Source organism: Diadema setosum, chromosome 5 (genome assembly GCF_964275005.1).
Source record: "Diadema setosum chromosome 5, eeDiaSeto1, whole genome shotgun sequence".
Classification (NCBI taxonomy): Eukaryota; Metazoa; Echinodermata; class Echinoidea; order Diadematoida; family Diadematidae; genus Diadema; species Diadema setosum.
The window spans coordinates 27692080-27715998 of record NC_092689.1 but is presented as its reverse complement, the minus strand read 5'-3'; the positions used below and the strand labels follow the sequence as shown (position 1 = coordinate 27715998).

Genomic DNA, 23919 nt, shown 5'->3' with positions numbered 1-23919 from the left:
CATAGAGAAAGATGTATATGAGAACATAAATGGACAGGGACAGATGTACAGGCTCGTCTGAGTATCAAGTTGGGAGGGAGATAGAGACAAACTGTTTGAGACTGGGAGGAACGACAATAACAGTATAACAGAAGAGATAAAATATTTAGATGCTGTGAAAACATAGATGTAATACCAACAGGTGATTCACCTGAGGGAAAAAAAAAAGAATACTGTGAGATACCATGGTAAGATGGGATCTTGACCTTCAGGAACTTGTGAACTATTCGTCATGTGACGTCACGTTTCAGTGTGATGCGCCAAAATGTCCCTCATTGGCATTTACACCGATACAACCACAGCATCAATAGTTATTACTATTACTAACACTGTCGCTGATAGTAGCATTGCTACTACGACTGCACTTCTTACAGTAATATTTCTTCTTACCAAATAACTACAATGAATGCTTCAACAGCATACGATAAAAGCATCCAACCGTTTACTATACACTAATGGCTACTGGTAAGTCTGCTTAACTACTATACTCCTATAACTACTATCACTAAAATACTATATACTAGTAGTATGTGAGTGATGCGTAGTAACACTGCTACACTCACCTAACTCTTCTACTACCATAATGCTGCATTCTCCTTCACGTTGTCTCACCCTTTCTGATACTACTAAGTGCTACAACAACTTCTATTTCTACTGTTGCGGCTACTGATCGAGCTTCTATTCTAACTACACTACTTCTACTACTTCCATACCACTACTGCTCTGGCCATAAGGTGTTACTGTCATTACTACAGCTATTACTAATATTCTATTCCTACTACATTATATATTCACACATACTACAACTACTAATATACTACTGATGATGATGACGATGATGATGATGATGCGATGATGATGATGATAATAATAATAATAATAATAATAATAATAATAATAATAATAATAATAATAATAATAATAATAATAATAACAATACTACTACTACTACTACTACTAATAATAATAATAATAATAATAATAATAATAATAATGATAATAATAATAATGATAATAATAACAATAATAAGAAGAAGGAGGAGGAGGAGGAGAAGAAGAAGAAGAAGAATAGTATTTTTGCTTTCCCACCAATAATGATAGCAGTGAAGAAGATAATGACCATGATGATTGCGATATTAATGATAACGATGATAAAAGCAGTAACACTGTGATCGCCCCTCAACAACGTGGTGGAGATGTTCGATCTTGGGGTGTGACTATGTGAAGTGCTGAAGTTGACCCTCCAAAGAGTATAAGGCGTTATACTGTGAGGAGGAAAACGGGGCCTCACATCACATCCTTTCCCCGCGCATCTTGAGGCGCGACGACAATGCCGTACGAGAGCGACTGCGTGGCGACGAAACAATTCGGAATGCAAACGGTAGGGCCTTATATCGGAAAGAAAAGATCACAGAAAGGGTTTCCTAAAGAGTAATTTCTTTGGGGTTTCAATTTTGAAGAAGCACCACACACCTAATATCGTTCCTATGTAGGTGATTCTCGTGGACTAATACATTCAGATTGTCCACAATATAGTCAAGATTCAAGCTGAAACGGTGTACTCAAGCTCGGATTTCATGGTTTACATGGTACCGCAATGTTCTGCAATCCATAACGCGTATTGTTGATGCTGTTGACGTTGTTGTTTTCGCCTAGGTTTTTGTTTCTCAATTGTGACAGGCTAACGAAATGTAAAGATCACTTGCATTAAATATTTCTGCTATCTTGCTCAGATGTATTTTGTCTTATACTTCAGAGACGTCATTATTCATTGGCGAGGTGATGCACTAACGCAGTAATCACATGTTATGATGCCGCTAGGCATGAAGAAGACTATAGGCCTACTGAAAGAGGTAAGCAACGACACCGATCGCCCTAAACGGGCCTATCATGGCATTATGTTTTGGCTCTCAAACGTTTGTGAATGATGGGAGGAATAACGATATGTTCTTTCAGAATGGTTTCATTTTGCTCGTTCTCCCCTGGTCGACAATCGTGTGAATAGAGCGGACGACCGAAGCATAACGGCGAATCGAGCCGTGGATGGGTTCCCTGACGCAGACGATCGCTCCAACAACCGCTCGAGCGCGGAAGCGCGGGAAAGGTGTTACGTGATCAAAGGAGAGGCGATTTCGCCGCTTCATGTTCCCCTAGTTGTAGTAGTAACATAGCAACCCATCAGGGTATGAAGTCACGAATGGTAGGTATGAGATGTAAGATGCATTAATTGAAATTATATCATCAGCGGCATTGATGGTAAAGTCATCAAAAACAGAGATGCTGAGACTTAATCGGTGTATGTACGGTGCATGATGATAACCAAGTATGTTCTTCCAAGGAGGTACTATGCGAGCCTATGGTAACTCCTTGATGCTACTAACTTTGTAACGTCAACATCGTGGAAAGAAAATGACATATTAACAAGCATGTTGTGTTATGTAAAAACTATGTTTTGTTAATGCAATATTGCGTTAGTATTGTTCTGTTTGGTATATCGATAACACTGCAAATATTGTTATTTCCTTCGAGGTTTTACAATGCAGAATTTGTTTCCTTCTTGAGAAAAGTGAATATCACTAAACCAGGAGACTATAATGGACTATTGCACAACGGTCACAACATCTTTCCGTTTTAGGCCTGCATATTCAATCCGAGCCATCTCCAAGCAAATGTTCGGAAAATTGTAGATTATTAAGGTAAACATTTTGACCTATAAAAGGTATGCATGCAATTTGCTTTGATGTATCTTTAATGTTCGTATACTGCATAAGAGATACTTTTTCTTTTGTTACGAGATACATGGCAAAATGTTAATGTATAATATCTGAACAACAGCAAGGAAATTCATACTCGGTGAAATTCTTTGAAACACAGGAGAAGGTATTAAGTGACGTAGAATTCTTCTATGGTCGTGCGAGTGCAGAAAGACGTGAATGAATAGGCCCCTACCTAATAAGAAAAAGTAAACCCCATGATGAGTATATGAGGTGACTGCCAAAAAAAAATATATATATAATTATTTTGTAGGTCACTGAAAGAAAAATAACATTGTTGTCTAATTCCGAACGGCTATATCACAGGCTAATTTAAGAAAAAACACATGTGTGACATATAACGCCAGAGCAGACCTGCCGGCTAGCTTGACAACATGCTGTGGTGTCGGTTATCACTTCGTGAAAACACGCTGAACTATCGGGCATATGGCACCGCACCTCGCCGTCACCGCCCCGTTAGCGGGCCGCCAGGGCTTCGCTGATTTATCGCACCCGATAACAGACATCTGAGAGGAGCGTAGAGAAACGCCGCGGTCGGGGAGGGAGAGAGAGTGAGAAGGGGGAGCGAGTGCCGCCGATGGCTCATAAATTTCGCTGGCTGTAAAGGCGCTGAAAGAAGACGGAGTCGGGGCGAGTTAAAGGCGGGGCGCTCTCGCAGCGATCGTATCGCAAAACTCCGCAAAATCGCCTACGAGTTTTGCGTGCAGGCGACAAGAAAGCTTTTAAACCGTTTGTTATATAAGACAGTTTCTTTCAGCCAAACCATGGTCAAACCAGTTCTCAGTTCGCTAGGTAATTGCACTACCCTTAGCTTTGATAGTTGATACCATTCTTACAGACATTTGGAAACAAATGACATTAAATAACATGCTGTTGCATCCTGACCATGCACAATAGCACAATATATTAATTTGTGAAAACATGGTTTCCTGCACATGCTTGACAGTTGTCGACCTTCTCATATTTGAGAGTTAATCCCGTCACCTTTGATAAGAGTAATTCATGCTAATGCCAGAACGTATTTGTTGAAAGTGGATGTTATTTGCCTACTTATGTTCTTGTTCGCCTTGTGGTATGACATTTTAACATTATAATCTATTCGTCTTTTTCTTTTCTTTTTTTAAGAGCAGGACACAGATAGATCCTTCAGTTGGGTTTTACTTGGCTGACCTTTGTTATCTTCAAGTCCGAAAGACGCTTTTTGAGAATTCTGTTTCACATTTTCGCTCTAACAGTCTCTTATCTTTGGTGTGAATGTTCGGCACATCCACATGAAGCGAACTGTTCAGAGCGCCCGTCCCTTCTAACGCCACGGGGGTCACGGATTTGTGTGCTTTTGAACGTAGTGGGCGGTATTACTATCTTTCTCCTGGTGAGGCAGTAGACCTAAGCTTGTCTTGTGGTAGCGTCATGAAATTGACTACATGTATTTTCTACCTGACACAGTGATGATTTAAACCGATATCAATAATGGTACCGATGAAAATAACGTGATTGTCAATATGCTCATTCTCTTCTTTGAAATGGTTCGTATATACCACATTTTGTATATTATCCTAGTAACTGCGCATTATGAATGCCCTTTATCATTCCTATTACAACTGATATGCTTGTATCAGTTTTGTCTGTCTTTTTCTCTTAATGTCACATCATAGTGTTTCATAATGTACAGTATATCCATAGTAGGCGACAATAAATCTTGCAGATCATCCTTGAGAACAGGTTATGGTTCGCTACATTACATACGCCTTACCCAAGAGCACATGGTCATAGCTAATACGTCACGCATAATTTACCATTGCATCATGACTCTGGTATCCTAACTACGTACGGCACGCTCGGCATTACAAGCTTGCTTGCCAAGTCCGCATCATTCAGGCACATCAACACGCACGCAGTGAACAAAAACCACCTGCCAATAAGCATTATACGGAATACGGAGTTTGGAATACTAGTGTGATACGATCACAGAGGTTACACACTAGTAAATGGTGAAGCAACCTCTTTGAATATGACACGCCTATTAGTATACACGGTGATTCTTCCACGAAGGGCTTGCAATGACGAACCAAAACACTGAATACAAGTTATCGGCACGGTGTAGGTGTTACAAAAAACTACAGTGGCACATTATCAAACATAGATAACTATTTCTGACAAAACTTGTGTAAATTCAAAATGTACTGGAAACAAATCTAACAAAATGTTTAACTAGAATTTCAGTTTTCGAGGTCATGTGCATTGGCAAGACGATAGGCCTACACTTACATACACAAACATCGTCCAAATTCGGGGTTTTCCTCCACAGATAGAATATTTATATGACAAAGAAATGAAATAAAATAAGTGAAAGGACTAACATAACAACGGGTAAGATACATACCATCTGGTTCAGATTCACCTATACATCTACACGATCCATCTCCTATGAAGCATCAAACGCTATTTTCATGTGATCAACGCAAGATGGCGCTCGTCTGCTTACATGACAGGAACATTTTCTTTCTTTCTCATTTAATTGCTCTGCCTTTGACAACACTACTTCCAAGGGAAACAAGATCTATTAGTATTTGAATTACTTTTGCATTTCATTTTGTGAATACGTAGTAAGCGAATACACTGCCATCGGCAAGGCAACCAATCTCGTCAGTCAATTCTCAGTTTATCTCGCGTTTAAGAAATGCTGTCCCAAGACATGCTACTAGTTAGAGTTCCTACTTTCCTAAAAATTAAAATTTTGCTTTATAGGTTTCTTTGTCTCATTAGCTGTATTTGGCATTATGTGCACATGAAGTAGCGGGGGGGGGGGGGGCTCAGTAGAGCCTCTACCACAGAACAGGCTCTGTCCATGAAAAATGTAATGCCATTAATTCCTCTCTTATAAGTGTACTATGCCATTACGTGAAAAACCCCGACGTGAATATCACGCGACATGAAACGCCGACTCAAGCTGGCGCTCGTCCACTTGTAAGTACAGCCACTAATATTCCGAGTTATTTGATTGCAACAGTGCCCCGTCACGTTGGGGACGCACCATGCGTGTATCTATCAGTATCAATAAAGTCAGTTTTGTAGATTTAAGAGAGCACGGAGAGAAAGGTTAATACAGATTCTTATCTAGAAAGATATGTCTTACGATGATTCATGTAATTTGTACTTTCCGCCATCCCTACTTATAAAATATGAGCGATATATAAACAAGTAGTACAGACACGGCCACGGGGATGCGCGAACAGAAATCGCCCAAAGATTGATTACCCACACAACATTATAGCTCTGATTTACACTTTTACACATATTTCTAGACGGGATTGACTTTTGCTTTCAATGATTGTCTTATCTTTACACGAAATCTAAATTCATTTAATGATAAGCAAGCTAGATATAATCGACATTTATATGTCAGAGCTCAAAATAAATCTTCAGCTTCGGCAGGCATCAAACCCCGATCACCAATACAATGGCACCTGTGGAATTCTTTTGCGCACCAATAGAAAACTGACGCATGTTTGAATAGCCATGGTCAGTTCGAATTTCAGCTCTTGAGCCACCTTGATAAGCTTTTATGACTTTTAAGAAGGGCACTTTTTCTCTTCCGTTTGAACTTATTCAGCCATGAAGTCAGAGGATAATTTCTAGGTTAGTGTTATTGGTAATAATGTTTTACCTTATGTTATGATGAACTACATGTATATGAATTGTTGAGAAAATGCTTTGATTGATGTTATGTTTTTGAATCTTAATTGCTGGTATGTATGTATATATGTATGTATGTATGTATGTATGTATGTATGTATGTATGTATGTATGTATGTATATATGTATGTATGTACAAATAAATGAATATATATATATATATATATATATATATATATATATATATATATATATATATACATATACAGATGGTGTGTGCATGAGTGAAGAGTTACAGTACTTGTGTAAAGAGCTCTAGTTCATTATGCTGTGAATAACATCCATACACACAGACATGTAACAAGCATCAACACGTCCACGACAGACAACAGCTCTCATACACCAATACACCAGTCTGCAGTTAATGATGGTTGAATATAACCCATAAATTTATATCATAGAAATGAAACAGTCGTAAAAGTAGATACCATCCACAATAAATAATCCAAATTGCCTTTATAGCAACAAGCTCCCTTATATGTTTAGAAATATTCTTTCTCTACAACATCAAGTTGTTTTTCTCAGATGACCTGTATCTGCTCATGCACAGAATGTGTAACTCTGAACTGGCACTATACAATCTTTACTGTGCTTTTAATGTACACATGTTGCTGTTCTGCAATCACAGTCTTTCCATTCATCAGGATTGGATGATTTCCCCCCCCCCCCCCTTGCATCTTTGCCAGCAGGGTATACATGTATGTAGTCAAAATTTTCAAAGCCTACCCTAAACCTTGCTTTCAATGATGCTGAGAGCTGAGATGTTGTCATCAGTCATACAGGCAACTTGCATTATAACAATGTCCCTGCAGTTTTCTTAGGTTATATGTACATCTGTATTTTGATATAGCCAAACAAATAAAGTACACATAAAGATATACACATGTATAGCTATTAAAAGATAATAATGTTGGGACCTGAATTTTTACCTTGTTTTAACAAAAATTTGTTATAACTGTATTTATTATAATTGGAATGCACTGTACAAAGCCCTTCTCTATTTAGAAAGGAATTGTATGATACTGATACATAGTGTAAAGTGGACTCCTGTCATACAGTGAGTGGACTCCCGTTGTAACGAAGTCCTCGTGACCAGTAGTTTTCTTTGGTTATATCGAAATTTTGTTATAACCGAACAAATAAACAATGAAAAACATAGAGCGGATAATGACGCGGCCTGAATTTTTACTTTGTTGTAACCGGAATTTTGTTATAACCGTGTTCGTTCTAACGGGAGTGCACTGCAACAAAGTCCTTGGGACTGGCAGTTTTTTTTTTCCCCGTTATATCAAAATTTTGTTATAAACGCACAAATAAAATATAAAAATCATTGAGTAGATAATGTTGTGGCTTGAATTCTTACTTTGTTGTAACCAGAATTTTGTTATAACTGGTCTTTGTTGTAACGAGAGTGCACTGTATTACCATCCAACAGTGAAGATGCCAGACAGATCTAGAACGTGGGTGTGTAGGAAGTCACAGTCACCTGTAGCAACGTCCACTCATACCACTAATGACGTGTTGGCATACAGCATGTCCAGTGAAGTCTTCTTGCTTTTAATACTCCATCGATGGTCCCTACTACACAGGTGTGATATATTTTTTTTTTCTTTTTTAAATGTCCGATGTAAAACACTTCTTACTCCCTCATGTGCTGTGCTGTGAGTTGATACATTATACATATTTTTTTCACTCAAATCTTTACAACTGAATCAAACAATTCAGAACTGTAAATACTTGTCCCACATCAGTTGTACCACATCTTTCATACGCAGTGGCGGACCCAGATGGGCGTGCACCAGTGCCCCCCCTTTATTTATTTATTTTTTTTAAACGAAAGAAATAAAAAGGAAAAAAATATTTTTGTAAAGGCCCCCCCATACGGAACTCCTGGATCCGCTCCTGGTATGTTACATCTGCACTTGTTCCATTCAATTAATTCCAAAACCAACATCTATTTGAAGATAAACTCTCTGTTCCCTTATTCAAAACAAATTTTTATTCAATGTAAATATCTGTTCTTGGGAACACAATTTAAAGCCCCTGATAGGTCTGTATCAAAAGTGGATGCAGCATGTTGGCAGAAGACCTTAAACATACAATGCACATCTTGCTTCCATCAAATGAGGACAAACTGCTTCATACTAAGCTTCAAACCTAAATGATGGCTACTCATGATCAAGTATTTGAGTTCTTAAATTGAGAGCATTTGAGTTGCATGGATGACAGTCATGACACTTCATGAATGTACTTGAAAGCAGTACACAAATTTTCAAACGAAACATAACAATTGATATTTTTCCCAGCTGCCGTAAAAGACGATTTATATAGAGGCTCCGTATCTTTAACAGCAAGTGCTGATTCATAGTACAGTATACTGTACACGCCATATGTAATTAGTGAGTCAAATTTTCCAGGAATCTGCATTTCATTACAATTTCGCAACTGGTTAAATTCGCGTATGTGGAGTACATTAGTGAACAGAGAAATGTACGAAAGCACATCGCATTCACATCAGGATCAGAGTAAATGTTTCGCACATTGTCAAAAATAGTACCCAACTCACAACTCATAAAATTCGCAGAAATAAAACCCCCATGAAATATATGGCGTGTACAGTACTTCCCCGATAGTGGATTCAGTTGCTTTGGTCAAAGGGCCAAAGTGGGGTGTAGCATCTGACATTATGCTAGACCACAGGGCATTCTTTTCTTTGGTCTGCCAAATAGTTAGACTAAGGTGACAACAATCTTCAGAATACCCATGTCCCCAACTGAGAAGCAACGTGCACCTATCCTGCTGACTTCGGCGTAGAGTAGCTGGTCTTAAAGTGACCACACACTGTGTGCAATATTTTTGACCTCGCACATGCAGAAGATGATTAATGTCTGCCATTAGTCAAAGAGTTTTTCTCCACCATACCATTTTCCACAACCAAGTTCTGCTGGGATCATGGGAACAGTTAAAAGTGGGCTCTTTCAACATCTGCGAACATCATTCCTCCGGCAAATGAATAACCCTGCACTCAACACAGTCTTCTATAACCCTCTTCCACTGGTGTGAGTCTACGTCATCTCTCCAGGCCGATCAACTCTTCAGGTCGCTTGTACTTCCAGTCAGTCTCGGCCAGTCCTTGCAGCTTCTTCCGCAGCTCATTTAGTCTCTGCTCATTGACCTCTACAGACAGGTAATATGAAACAGCAGAGGGAAAAATACAGTTATGTACATACAGTTACAATGCACTCTCATGAAATTGAGCTGATAATTATCTACAAGTGAAAACAGAATGCAGAACAAAGAAAAGCCATTGTAGGCATAGAGGTTGAAATAACAAAGTTCTTATTTGATGGAAGTTTTGATTTAAAAAAAAAAAATAAAATAAAAATCAGTGTGATATTTCCAGTAATTGCTCTGCTGCCCTCTCTTGTTGAAAGCTCCTTAATCATAATTTTCACTGCTTCTTGTTTCTGGTGTGATGAATACTTTATTGTCAATTTCTCAAAGGTGTAAGGTAACATACAAAATACATAATTATTTGTTTGTTCAACAGCTACATCTTCAATACCTAGCTATTTGTGACTCCATGAGACAAACATACACACAAAAACGAGCTTAATTTTGAAGGTCCTTGCAGTACAAACACAAATCTTATGATGTACAGTGTACATGTACCCCTTAGACACTGTAGTAGTTACGAGTGAACATATTAGGGTATGTAAAAAAGGTTATCCATGAAGAACTCATAACCTCAACAGCATCTAATAAACTGAGTTGGGACAAAACTCATTGACTCAGCAAGAACTGCCTTTACACACCATCAACTGAGTATGGGTAGACTTTGCAGCTTGAAAGAAACAATTAAAAAATATAGATTTTTGTATAAAATGGAAGAGAGATCATGTGATGACATCAAGAGGTGCTATCATACAAGGAGAAAATAACCTTTACCACACAGGATATTACCTTTCTGCAGGTTTCTGACACAATTTTCAGTCAGCTGCTCAACCTCCATTTTGTCCAGCTGTGGTTCTGTTGAAAATAAATTGGGGAAAAAGGATAGGTTTAGGATTCTTATTACTATTTTTTAATGACTTCTCCAATCATTAATATCCTCATGCATTGTTAACATTGAAAGCATATTATTTGATGTAATGGATGAAAAGAATGGATGGTCTTTTACCTGCATTGTAACTAATGTAAGAAACAGGTACAGTCCCGCTCGCGGTAACCTGTGGGGGTCCGTGTCACTCCCGCGATTACCGCGTATGCCCGCGTCCTCCCGCGTACTCCCGCGCTCTGTCATGCAGAATTTTCGCAAGTCCGTGGACGATGTGTGCGGCGCCAAAAATCGCGACAATACCGCACACAGTACAGGGAACTCCCGCCCACACGAGCGAGTGCGAGTTGTACGATCGCGATTGCAGCATGCATGCACACTGTGCACAGCACAGCTAGCAGCGCGCGATTCAACGTTGTGCTTGTCGTGCTGTTCCTGACGACGCAATGTGCACTGTATGTGTTACGAGTGGCGTAATCACAGTACAAAACTTGTATATTAAAAAACAAATGTGGAATTAATCCCAGCAAAACCCAAGTAAAATTTATGCTACATATCATTAAAGACTAGAAGACATTCGCATTGGACCACGAACGCAACGGTATAATATCGTTACCTTCTCATTTCGAGCGAGTCCCGAGGAGGCATCGAACGGCAAGAATCAATGCAACATGACAGTTTATGCAGAACGTTGAATTCATTTCCAGTCCCATGAAAACAGCACGATGTGTTTTTTGCTATAGTAGTACAGTATTCCTGTAGGTACGTAAAGTACAGTTTGTAGGCCCACTGGTAACTGACGCACCTGTGTCTCACATCTAGTTCTCCGACCGTGCTGTATGACCGCCGAGTCGATTGGTTGGCAGTACCAAAAATAATAATAATAATAATGATAATAATAATGATAATAAATAAATAAATAAATAAATAATATTGCCTTCCATGTGTTTCTGGTACCGCATGAGCTAATAAGCCTGTGCTAGTTCGTATCAGCTGTTCCCTGTCACAGCTTATTAGGCAACGTACCGTACGAGAAAGATTTTTTTTTTAAATTTCCATTTGTTTGCTTTACTTATGGCCTATATATTTGCCGTAACTTTATGCCACGAACGTCAGAGAATTAAGTTTAGCAGAGAACCATGAAAACACGTGTAGCCCCTAAAGAACGTGTATTCCCCGAAATGTCATTGATACTCACAACCTGTCGAGAAAAATGCGATCACAACAGCTGGCACGCGCGATCGACAATTTGTTGAGCGCCCCGCGGCCCGTTGCACTGTTTGTTTATTAAATTTGCTTTCTAGGAACCATACCGTGCTCATACGAAAAATAGAGCTAGAAAACAACTGTCGTATCGCTTAGAAATATCCGTAAGGAAATTATAGAGCTAAAAGAAAATTATGATGTCATGATAATAATGACATACCGGTAAATGATTATTGGAATTAGCTTTTGTGAAGTGAGTAAATGGACGGCACAGACCCCTTGCAAAATGAGCCTAAAAATTATGATTACAAGAGGAGGCAAAGAGTAGACACAGACGATGTAATACGATTCGAAAAATAAACGCATTTGTGAACTCTCATCTTCATAATGATTTGACAAGTTTCGATTTTACCTCCTGACTAGTGTATTCGCTCAGAACTTCCCGTGAACACGCAGGGGAGTTGAAATTTGTAGCTCCCGCGATTCCCGCGTTCGCTCCAATGAACACGGAAGGCATGCAAGCTTTTGTACCTCCCGCGTATTCCCTCAACTTCCTCTGAACATTACGAAGGGGTGAGAGATTAGTGCTCCCGCGTTTACCGCAGAAGCGCTTTCCACTGAAAAGAGAGCGCAAACTTAATTACCCCGTAATCCCTCCTCTGGTATAGAGTAAGGGAAGGATGCGAGATTATTGTAACTCAATAAATAATAGAAAATAGGCCTAATTTGATGCTGATATGCATGTCTATAGTATATGCAGTCGTTGCTATAGTATACTTAAGTTTCTCAATATAACCATACCAATAGATTATATAGTGCGTTAATTCAAGCAATTCCGCCTCCCTGCTTCAAGTCTAAGATCTCTGGCTGGTGCGGATTTGAAGAAAATGGTTCCAAGTTCATTACTACCTATATAGTGATGGCCCTGAGCAAAATTGGCCATAACAAATACTTTGTCAAGAAAGTAGAGGGCAACGCTTGTGATTTTGATATTTCTTTCTTTAAATAATGAAAACACTTGGTGCTCATGTAGAGGACAGATAGATAAAGACAGTTATACCAGTTTATTGCTTGTCTAAAAGAAAATTATAGAGGTTATAGTAACAGAGTTATTATGATAGTAGTAATAATGACAGTAGAAGACGAAGAACGGAAAAAAATTGATAAGAATAGATGATTGGTGTATTTATATGTGAGTCCAGTACGAAAGATGAATTCATCTGTTTGTTTTTAAGGTGAATGCTGAATACTCTAATGATTTGATAAATTTCCCTCCGCCATGGATTTTTGTTACTGCTGTTATCAAAATGAATAATACAAGGACTTGAAATGTTTTAGGGATTTATTTGCCATCTGATATTACTAGAAGAAAAAACGTGTACGGAAAACAAAATTGCATAATATTTGATTATGAACCAGAGCTTGTGGATTTGAAGAAGTACAGTATAAAATTTCCGGTACGACAATCCTGAAAATTGTGGCCAAGCAGGACCAGTGTTAAAAATAAATAAAAATAAAAATATTCTGGAATGGATTTGTGTAAGTTTGTATTCGCGCTGAACCTGCTGTGAACGCGGGAGGAGTCGAGATTTGTAGCTCCCGCGATTCCCGCGTACGCTCCAGTGAACACGGAAGGGGTGCAAGCTTTTGTACCTCCCGCGTATTCCCTCAACTTCCTCTGAGCATCACGAGAGGGGTGAGAGATTAGTGCTCCCGCGTTTACCGCAGAAGCGCACTCCACTGAATAGAGAGTGCGAACTTTGAAATTACCCCGTAATCCCTCCTCTGGTATAGAGTTAACAAGTGAAGGATGCGAGACTACTAGTATTGTAACTCAACTATAGAAAATAGGCCTAGTATACTTTGATGCTGATATGCATGTCTATAGTATATGCAGTCGTTGCTATATAGTATACTTAAGTTTCTCAAATAATTTATAACCGTACCCATAGATTGATAGTGCGTTAATTCAAGCAATTCCGCCTCCCTGCTTCAAGTCTAAGATCTCTAGCTGGTGCGGGTTTGAAGAAAATGGTTCCAAGTTCATTACTACCTAGTGATGGCCCTGAGCAAAATTGGCCATAGCAAATACTTTGTCAAGAAAGAGAGGGCAACGCTTGTGATTTTGATATTTGTTTCTTTAAATAATGAAAACACTTGGTGCTCATGCAGAGGACAGACACCAGTTTGTTGCTTGTCTGAAAGAAAATTATAGAGGTTATAGTAACAAAGTTATTATGATAGTATAGTAATAATGACAGTAATAAGTAGAAGACGAAGAACAGAAAAAGATTGGTAAGATGATGGGTGTATTTGTGAGTACAGTACGAAAGGTGAACGCATTTGTTCGTTTTTAAGGTGAATGCAGAATACTCTAATGATTTGATAAATTTCCCTCTTACCATGGATTTTTGTTACTGCTGTTATCAAAATGAATAATACAAGGACTTGTAATGTTTTTAGGGATTTATTTGCCATCCGATATTACTAGAAGAAAAAACGTGTACGGAAAAAAAAAAAGTATAATATTTGATTATGAACCAGAGCTGGTGGATTTGAAGAAGTACAGTATAAAATTTCCGATACGACAATCCTGAAAATTGTGGTCAAGCAGGACCAGTGTTAAAAAAATAAATAAATAAATAATATTCTGGAATGGATTTGTGTAAGTTTGTATTCGCGCTGAACCTGCTATGAACGCGGGAGGAGTCGAGATTTGTAGCTCCCGCGATTCCCGCGTATACGCTCCAATGAACACGGAAGGGATGCAATCTTTGTACCTCCCGTACGTGCATTCCTTAAACTTCCTTTGAGCGTCACGAGAGGGGTGAGAGATAAGTGCTCCCGCGTTTACCGCAGAAGCGCTTTCCACTGAATAGAGAGCGCGAACTTTGAAATTACCCCGTAATCCCTCCTCTTCTGTATAATAGTCTTCACAAGTAAAAGATGCGAGATTATTAAGTTTAACTCCAGAAATAAAAGAAAATAGGCCTATACTGGCTACTTTGCTGCTGATTATGCAAGACTGGTATTCAGTCGTTGCTATACTGAAGTTTCTCAAATAAATATGCGTTAATTCTAATTGTTCCGCCTCCCAATACTTCATGTCTGTAAGATCTCAAGGTGGTGAGTTTGAAGAAAATGGTTCCCATGTTCATTATACTGATGACCCGGTCCACAAAATCGGCCATAACAAATCTCTGTCAAGAAAGACAAGTATTGGTTAAGTGCAACGCTTGTGATTATTTTTCTCTTGAATAATGAAAACACGTGGTGCTCATGCAGAGGAAAGATAGAGAAAGACAGTTAGTTTGTTGCTTGTCCAAAAGAAAATTATAGAGGTTAATAGTAACAAAGTTGTTATGATAATACTAATAATGACAGTAACAAGTAGAAGAAGAGAACAGAGAAAGATTTGATTAGATAACGGGTGTAAATATGTGAGTATATACAGTTCAAAAGGTGAACGCATGCTATTTTGTTTGTTTATTGGGTGAACGCTGAATAATATTGCTGAGTGATTTGATAAGTTTCCCTCTAACCATGGATTTTTGTTACTACTGTTATCAAACTAAAAGATAAAAACAAAGACTTGTGATGTTTCGAGGGATTAATTTGCCATTTTTTATTACTATATACAACGTTTCCGAAAAATGTATATATACATTGTATAAAATTTCATATTTGATTATTTATTATTTTATTAAGAACCGGAGCTTGTGGATTTGAAGAAGTACAGTATAACATTTCTGGTACGACAATCCCGGAAAATGTGGCCATGCAGGACCTATGTAACAAAACAAAAAAAGTATGTTCTGGAATGGATTTGTGTAAGCTTGCATTCACGCTGAACCTCCTGTGGACACGGGAGGAGTCGAGATTTAACTTTTTAGCTCCCGCGATTCCCGCGTACGCTCCAGTGAACACGGAAGGCATGCAAGCTTTTGTACCTCCCGCGTATTCCCTCAGCTTCCTCTGAGCATCACGAGAGGGATAAGAGATTAGTGCTCCCGCGTTTACCGCACTTCACTGAATAGAGAGCGCGAACTTTGAAATTACCCCGTAATCCCTCCTCTTCTGTATAATATGATAGTCTTAACAATTATACAAGATGCGAGATTATTTAACTCCAGAAATAATAGAAAATAGACCTACTTTGATGCTGATATGCATGTCTACAGTCGTTGCTATATTATACTAAAGTTTCTCAAGTAAATATAACCGTATATACCCATAGTTTATAGTTCATAAATTCAAGCAGTTCCGCCTCTCTGCTTCATGTCTATAGATCTTAAGTTGGTGAGTTTGAAAAATGGTTCCCATGTTCATTACTGATGACCCGGACCAAAATCGGCCATAACAAATACTTTGTCAAGAAAGTATTGATTAAGAGTGCAACGCTTGTGATTTTTTCTCTTGAATAATGAAAACACGTGGTGCTCATGCAGAGGAAAGATAGCGAAAGACAGTTTGCTGCTTGTCTAAAAGAAAATTACAGAGGTTATAATATATAGTAACAAGGTTGTTGTGATGATACGAATGACAGTATAGAAGAAGAAGAAGAAGAAGAAGAAGAAGAAGAAGAAGAAGAAGAAGAAGAACAGAAAAAGACTGACCAGTTGTAAAGATGTGAGTATAAGGTTCGAAAGATGAACGCATTTGTTTGTTTAAGGTGAATGCTGAATACTATGCATTTGACAAGTTTCCCTCTTCCCATGGATTTTTGTAACTACTGTTATCAATATGCAGAACAAATCAAAAACTACTTGTAATCTGTTGATGGATTTACAGGTTTGCCATATTACATGTATACTATTTAAAAAAAAAAAGTTTCCGGAAAAAAAAAAAAAAAAAAAAAAAAGATTAGTAGAACCAAAGCTTGTGGATGGGAAGAAGTACAATATAAAATTCCCGGTACCACAATCCCGAAAAAATGTGGCCATGGATAGTACTAAATGTAACAGAAAATACAATTCTGGAATGGATTTGTGATATGCTTGTATTTGCTCAGAACCTCCTGTGAACGCGGGAGGAGTCGAGATTTGTAGCTCCCGCGATTCCCGCGTTCGCTCCAAGGAATATGGAAGGGGTACGTGCAAGCTTTTGTGTCTTCCGCGTAATCCTCAGCACCCAAAGTATTGTGGAGCTGGTAGCACTTTCCGCGTATTCCTTTAACATCCTCTGAACATCATGAAAGGAGTGTGAGATCAGTGTTGTGCTCCCGCGTTTACCGCAGAAGAGCACTCCATTGAATAGAGAGTGCGAACTTTGAAATTGCCCCTCTGTATCCTGTCTTAACAAGGGGAGGATGCGACATTACTGTTACTGTTACTGTTACTCCAGTAAAGAAAATGAGTTTGATAACTGGTGGGTTTGAAGAAAAGAATGCACAGTTCATAAATACATGAAATAGACATTATAGTTATTGCCAGGACCAATATCCTGCCAAAACATGAATATTCTACGAAGAATGTATATAAATTGCATATCGAGCTCCTCGCTGTTTGTCTTCCTCTTTTTCTTGTCTTTTGACTGATGAAACCATTTGGTGCTCAGAGGAAATATAGAGAAGACAGTTGCCTTATCGCCTATCGGAAAGGACATTAAAGAGGTAAAAGAAACGAAGTTACGATGATACTAGAAGACGCAGAGAAGAGCAGCAAGATTGATCAGATTAAGGATAGTACAGAATAGATTATTTGAATACAATTCAAAAAGTGAACGCATAGTGAAACCATAGGTTTGCCTTGACAAATTTTTCTTCGTCTGCGTGTGATGAACACTTAGTAAGGTTATGAAACTATGTGACAAGTTTTCCCTTTTCACTTCATTGGATGTCAATGAAATCTACAATATACACTTGATATTGCAACAACGTCGAGGATTTTGCTTGCCACGTTACGACTCAAGTTTCCGGGTGTACAACCATCATTTGGATATTCACCGTATGTATTAAATATTTTGCCGCCAGATGAAGAAATGCATGATCACTCCGTGTCGTGGCAGAGAGGTAAGCTTTCGTTAATAGCGTTCATCAGATATTAAATTTTAACATATAAATTTAAGATCCGGAGCTTGTCGATGGACATTTGAACCAAGACCTTATGGGAAGGGTAAGCATTCTGTCAAGGAAGTGAGGATAATGATATACCGACAATCTCTTCGTGAAAGTGAGGAGAAAGGTAAGTGAAAATAAAGCATGCCTATTATATAATTTCAATAATTGCCTGTGGTCTGTGAAGGCATTAACACTGAAAGTGGTCATGTAAATGAGAAGAAAGGTAGTAGCTCCCGTGTAGTCCCGCTCTCCCTGTTTAACTCTCAATAAGGGAGGGGACGGGTAATGACCCTTGAAGCTCCCGCGTGCTCCCGCATTTTGTAATTACAATACAGGCAAGTTGATTACGACCTTTGTTGCTCCCGCGTTTTCCCGCGCCCCTTCTCTCGATACAGGAGGGGTAAGCAGCTTTGAAGTTCCCGCGTAATCCTGCACACCCTACTTTCAATACGGGCGGGATACGAACCTCGTCACTCGTGTAGTCACGCACTCTGGATATCACTTATGAAGTATCAGTTGGGGGAGGGGCACTCTCTACTCTCAATACAGGAGGGGGATACGAGCTATGTCACTCATGCGAAAATGAGAAAGGGATATACCCCGTGCCAGAAAATAATTTTCTATCACACCATGATGCGTTAACTATAATATATCCATTATCGCTAAGTGATTTAGGCCACTAAAAAAGAGTGGAAAAAAAAAATGTAGGCACTTTGTATTAATAGTACTGTTAGATCAAAGATTCAGAGCTTGTGAAATTGAAGAAATGCAATTATATCTAATTGAAAAAAGGGATATAGTAAACAAAAATTATATATCACATTTTACTGTATCTATTTGATGATCATGATTTTAAAAATGTTCAGGATATCACTTTTGGTGCAAATGTGTATGTCAGTTGTATCACAAAACATCCAACCATACTCTCTTTTTTTTTTCAATAAAGCCTAAACTATAAGGAAATATCGCTATTTTTCTCATTAAACCATAACTGTAGAGAAGAAAATGTGAGCAAGAATATTTCGTTGCTTATTGTGCAACACAATCTTTTTTTTTTTTTTTTCGAGAAAAGTATGAATGTGAATTTATTGCCAAAGATTGAAGAACTTTCCCCAGAAAATGTGTCTCGGAGCAAGTGCATAAATTATAAAAGAAATAGAAAGGCTTTTTGTTATTTCTCTGTTGGTCTACGATGTTTCATCACCTGATTAAAAAAAAAAACAAGGAAATGTAAACGGGCACAAAATAATACGGCAGGGGTACGAGCTTTATAGTAACTCCCGCGTTTCCCGTACAACACGCTCTCAGTACGGGAGGGGTACGATCTTTGTTATCCGAGCTTTGTAACTCCCGCGTATTCCCTCAACTTCTATTGTGCAACACAATTTTTTTTTCGAGAAAAGTATGAATGTGAATTTATTGCCAAAGATTGAAGAACTTTACCCAGAAAATGTGTCACAGAGTAAGTGCACAAATTAGAAAAGAAATAGAAAGGCTTTTTGTTATTTTTCTGTTGGTCTACGATGTTTCATCACCAGATTAAAAAAAAGAAAAGAAACGTAAAACGGGCACAAAATAATACGGCAGGGGTACGAGCTTTATAGTAACCCCCGCGTTTCCCTCACTCCCTACTCTTAATACGGGTGGGGTACGATCTTTGTTATCCGAGCTTTGTAACTCCCGCGTATTCCCTCAACTTCCTCTGAGCATCACGAGAGGGATGAGAGATTAGTGCTCCCGCGTTTACCGCGGAAGCGCACTCCACTGATGAACACGGGAGGAGTCGAGATTAAACATTGTAGCTCCCGCGATTCCCGCGTACGCTCCAGTGAACACGGAAGGCATGCAAGCTTTTGTACCTCCCGCGTATTCCCTCAACTTCCTCTGAGCATCACGAGAGGGATAAAAGATTAGTGCTCCCGCGTTTACCGCACTCCACTGAATAGAGAGCGCAAACTTTGAAATTACCCCGTAATCCCTCCTCTGGTATAGAGTTAACAAGGGAAGGCTGCGAGATTATTGTAACTCAAGGAATAATAGAAAATGGGCTTACTTTGATGCTGATATGCATTTCTAGTACAATCGTTGCTATAGTATATTGAAGTTTCTCAATAATAACCGTAAGGAAGTAGATTGAGCGCAACGCTTGTGATTTTTTTTCTTTTTTCTCTTGAATGAAGAAAACACTTGGTGCCCATGCAGACGAAAGATAGAGAAAGATAGTTTGTTGCTTGCACAAAAGAAAATTACAGAGGTTATAGTAAAAAAGTTGTTGTGATGATACTAATAGGTCTACTGTAATGACAGTAATTAGAAGAAGAAGAACAGAAAAAGATTAGATCAGTAGAGAAAGTGCATAAATTAGAAAAGAAATAGAAAGGCTTTTCGTTATTTTTCTGTTGGTCTACGATGTTTCATCACCTGATTAAAAAAAAAAGGAAATGTAAACGGGCACAAAATAATACGGCAGGGGTACGAGCTTTAGTAACTACCGCGTTTCCCACACAACACGCTGTCAGTATGGGAGGGGTGCGAGCTTTGTAACTCCCGCGTTTCCCTCACACCCTGCTCTTGATACGGGTGGGGTACGCTCTTTGTTATCCGAGCTTTGTAACTCCCGCGTTTCCCGCACAACACGCTCTCACTATGGGAGGGGTGCGAGCTTTGTAACTCCCGCGTTTCCCTCACACCCTGCTCTTAATACGGGTGGGGTACGATCTTTGTTATCCGAGCTTTGTAACTCCCGCGTTTCCCGCACAACACGCTCTCACTATGGGAGGGGTGCGAGCTTTGTAGCTCCTGCGTTTCCCTCACAACCTGCTCTCAGTACGGGAGGGGTGCGAGTTTTGTAACTCCCGCGTTTCCCTCACACTCCTCCACTTACGGGAGAGATGTGCAACTTCCCCGAGAATGAGTAGCGATTTACGGATACCGTACATGTAGTACTGTGTATAAATTTCTTCACAAGGTTTTCCCCGTACAGGAATGTTTGATTGTTTAAAGATGAATCTTTTTTTTTTCTGGAAAATTACTGCATGGTTCGATATGTGAATTTATTGACAAAGATAGAAGAACTCTTCTCAGGAAATGTGTCACGAGGTGAGTGCACGAATTAGAAAAGAAAGGTTTTTTTTTTTTTTATTTCTCTGTGAGTCTACGACGATTCATCACCTAAACTTCGGGAAATCACGTGCTTGTAACATCGCTTCATTCGTGTTACTGTTGCTTGCTGCTTTGCAGTTTTGTGCAGTGGACTGACAGGAAGGTAGAATCGAGTCCCTCCAACCTCGCTACTTACAGGGCCCTCCGTGCGAGGTACTAGTACGATGTGCTGGCACGTGAAATTAAATTACAGTTAGGCAGCTTTCTTCGCGTGCTTTTCTTCTTACTCTGCAAATTGCAACTGTGACTGAGCTGGTTTGTCTGCAAGAACACACGCGCTGCAACTTAGTGCAAGGATGTACGGTCTGTAGGCCAACACAGCGCAAATCGCACACTCAGCCATGCGAAGCATAGCATTGTTCATACATTGCGTTGATCGTACATCGGGCTGTTTTGGCGTGTTTCCCACACGATAAATCGCACGCGGTCTCGCTGCGTTGTACTCCCGCTGTATTCCCGCGTATCCCCGCAGGTATGTCGGAAGTGAACACCGATTTATCCACTCGAAGAAGCACGCGGGAATACGCGGGAGTGACACAGGTTACCGTGAGCGCTACTGTATACAATGTACATTTCTTACTTCACCAACATTTTGATTTTGCTGAAGTCATATTATATGGATAAAATAACCATTATATGTATGTCACCATATTCTCAAGAATATTAAAAGTTTATTCATGTTTTTTCACTGTTTATTGCCTCGGATACAACAAAATTTTCAACTATCATCACATATCAATATCAACACCTCAATTCATTCTTATTTTGCTCTATAACCAGCTGACTTCCTAACAGTACAACATTGTTAACAAATTACAGAATACCTTCATCAAAGAAATGTAACTGAGCGCATGGGCAAGCAAAGACAAAGTCAAGTTTTCACACAAATTTACAAACATGTTCAATGCAGATCTAGATTCAAGATGGTCAGCCTAGCCTCAGTGAGTCAAATAAGTACTGCAACAGCTCAGTAGAATAACTGAACAGCAGAAGTGGGATTGATTTCGGGATGTAAATTTACAATACAAAGTGTAGTTGCAGTGCTTTGATCTAATTCTTCTTTTGAACGCCAGATGTAACGTCACAGACTATGTTTTCTAGCAAGGTAGAATCCAATGAGAACAGCTCTTCCCTAGCTACCTGCTGACTGACTCTCTTCAATTGCAGCTGGAGAGCGGAACAGTGTTTTTCTTGGACACGATGATGTCATCCATGACCTCCCTGAAACACCAGCAGACGTTGATGGTCGATTGAATGAAGCCATACGATCGAGGTTTGCAGGAGGTGTCTTCAGACGTCAGACAATGAATAATCAAACTGGGAGCTGCAAGTACAGTGTACAGTTTCTGGGGTTAATGCACTTTCGGTGGCTTCAAATCCATCAGCATGTAACATTTAAGATCACTCGTTGATGTAGGAGTTTCTAGAGTCTATTATAAGTATTAGACTGTTAGGCCTACTTAGAGTTCTAGCATGTTACACAAAATTTCACTTTACCATATAAATTGCACCAAAAATCACAGAAAATACTCAATGAGTTACCGTACTTACTATTCTAATAACTCACATTATCACATTAATTTAATCAAATTAGATATCAGAAAGGGTTCATATCGACGTCGACAAGTTGGATGTCGTCGCTTAACAGCGAGCAAAAGTAAAACTCACCACTCTTGTTGTGCAACAAGTTCGAGGCCAGAGCAGAGGCTGTAAATTACAGTTGATTTGTGGCTCTATGGCCTAGATCTCGATCATCGGCGTACGTTGCACTGTGCGCTGCCTACACAATCTGAACTGAAACCGTCTATAAAATCACTTCTTACTTCGTATAAAATACGATGTGTATGGCCGACACTGCCACTCCAGAATTATTTGACGTTTAACAGTTTACAACTGAAATGTACATGAAATGCTTTCTAAATCCTGGGCTTGACCTTGAATTTTCCGTGGTAAAGTGCTGTGATCGCGATATGACCCGACGTACCAGCTTCTACGTACTTTACATGGATGTGTACGCAGTCATATTTTGACTTCCGCGCGCGACTGCTGTTGTGCGTCAGAATGAAGATATCGCTTTTGTTGCCGATAGCAAGCCATGGTAGACGTAAAACCCAAAGCGGCGAGTGACACGGTTGGACGATACAAAAGAACATCCACAAAGTCGGATGTATAAACCAAGCTAAATTTTAAAAGCCTTATGCCAAGGTCGATGAGAGAGTGACTAATGACTCAAGGCTATAGTTTCTCATAATATGTTTATGTAATCTTTTATCTTCTATTTGTTATTTCTTTGCCAGCGCTCAAGTCTCGAAGCATCTCAGTGCAATGAGTCTAAAATATTAAACTGCAATATAAAAAGCGCAATGTCATTTCTTCTTTTAATCGAACTTAATACTAAAAAACAAGCAATGATAGAAGTTTATTTTACAGTCAGATGAAATAAAACAGAGTTCAATAAAGCGTTAGATTTCGAATGTTCTCATAACGGCAGTAGGTCTAATATTAGTAAAAAAAAATCTCATCACAAGATTCCCCATACAAGGAGATTTCTTGAGTCTCCCTATATGAAGTCGAGAAGTATATGCGATACCCAGGGGCCTCAAGTTATGAAATAAGGTAATCGTTGATAATAAGTGAGTGTGCTCGTGTGTATATCGGGCGTGTATAGACGTGAATGTGTACAATCCCGGGTATTGAGTGATACTGCCGGCGCCACGTACGGGGGGGGGGGGGGGGGGGAGCACTTCTGGGCCCTTCATGGCAAAAAAAAAAATAAATAAGTAAAAAAAATAATAATAAAAATAGATAGATAAATTAATTAATAATGATAATGATAATAAATAAATGAATAAAGATAAATAAATAAAGTCTTCAGCGCATCTTTCTCATTCCACTTCCGGGTTTCTTCAGGTGACAAGAAAAAAAAA

The 23919-nt window shown here is 39.1% G+C and overlaps 1 protein-coding gene across 1 annotated transcript; it reads right to left on the bottom strand.

Moving 5' to 3' along the window:
• Positions 1–6846: 6846 nt before the first annotated feature.
• Positions 6847–23001, bottom strand: LOC140229243 (uncharacterized). The gene is made up of 4 exons (XM_072309520.1): positions 22661–23001; positions 22133–22316; positions 10473–10538; positions 6847–9686 (listed from the first exon to the last, which is right to left on the bottom strand). Exons 2-4 carry the CDS (start codon positions 22254–22256, stop codon positions 9580–9582), a joined length of 297 nt encoding a protein of 98 aa, XP_072165621.1. The 5' UTR covers positions 22257–22316; positions 22661–23001; the 3' UTR covers positions 6847–9579.
• Positions 23002–23919: the final 918 nt, after the last annotated feature.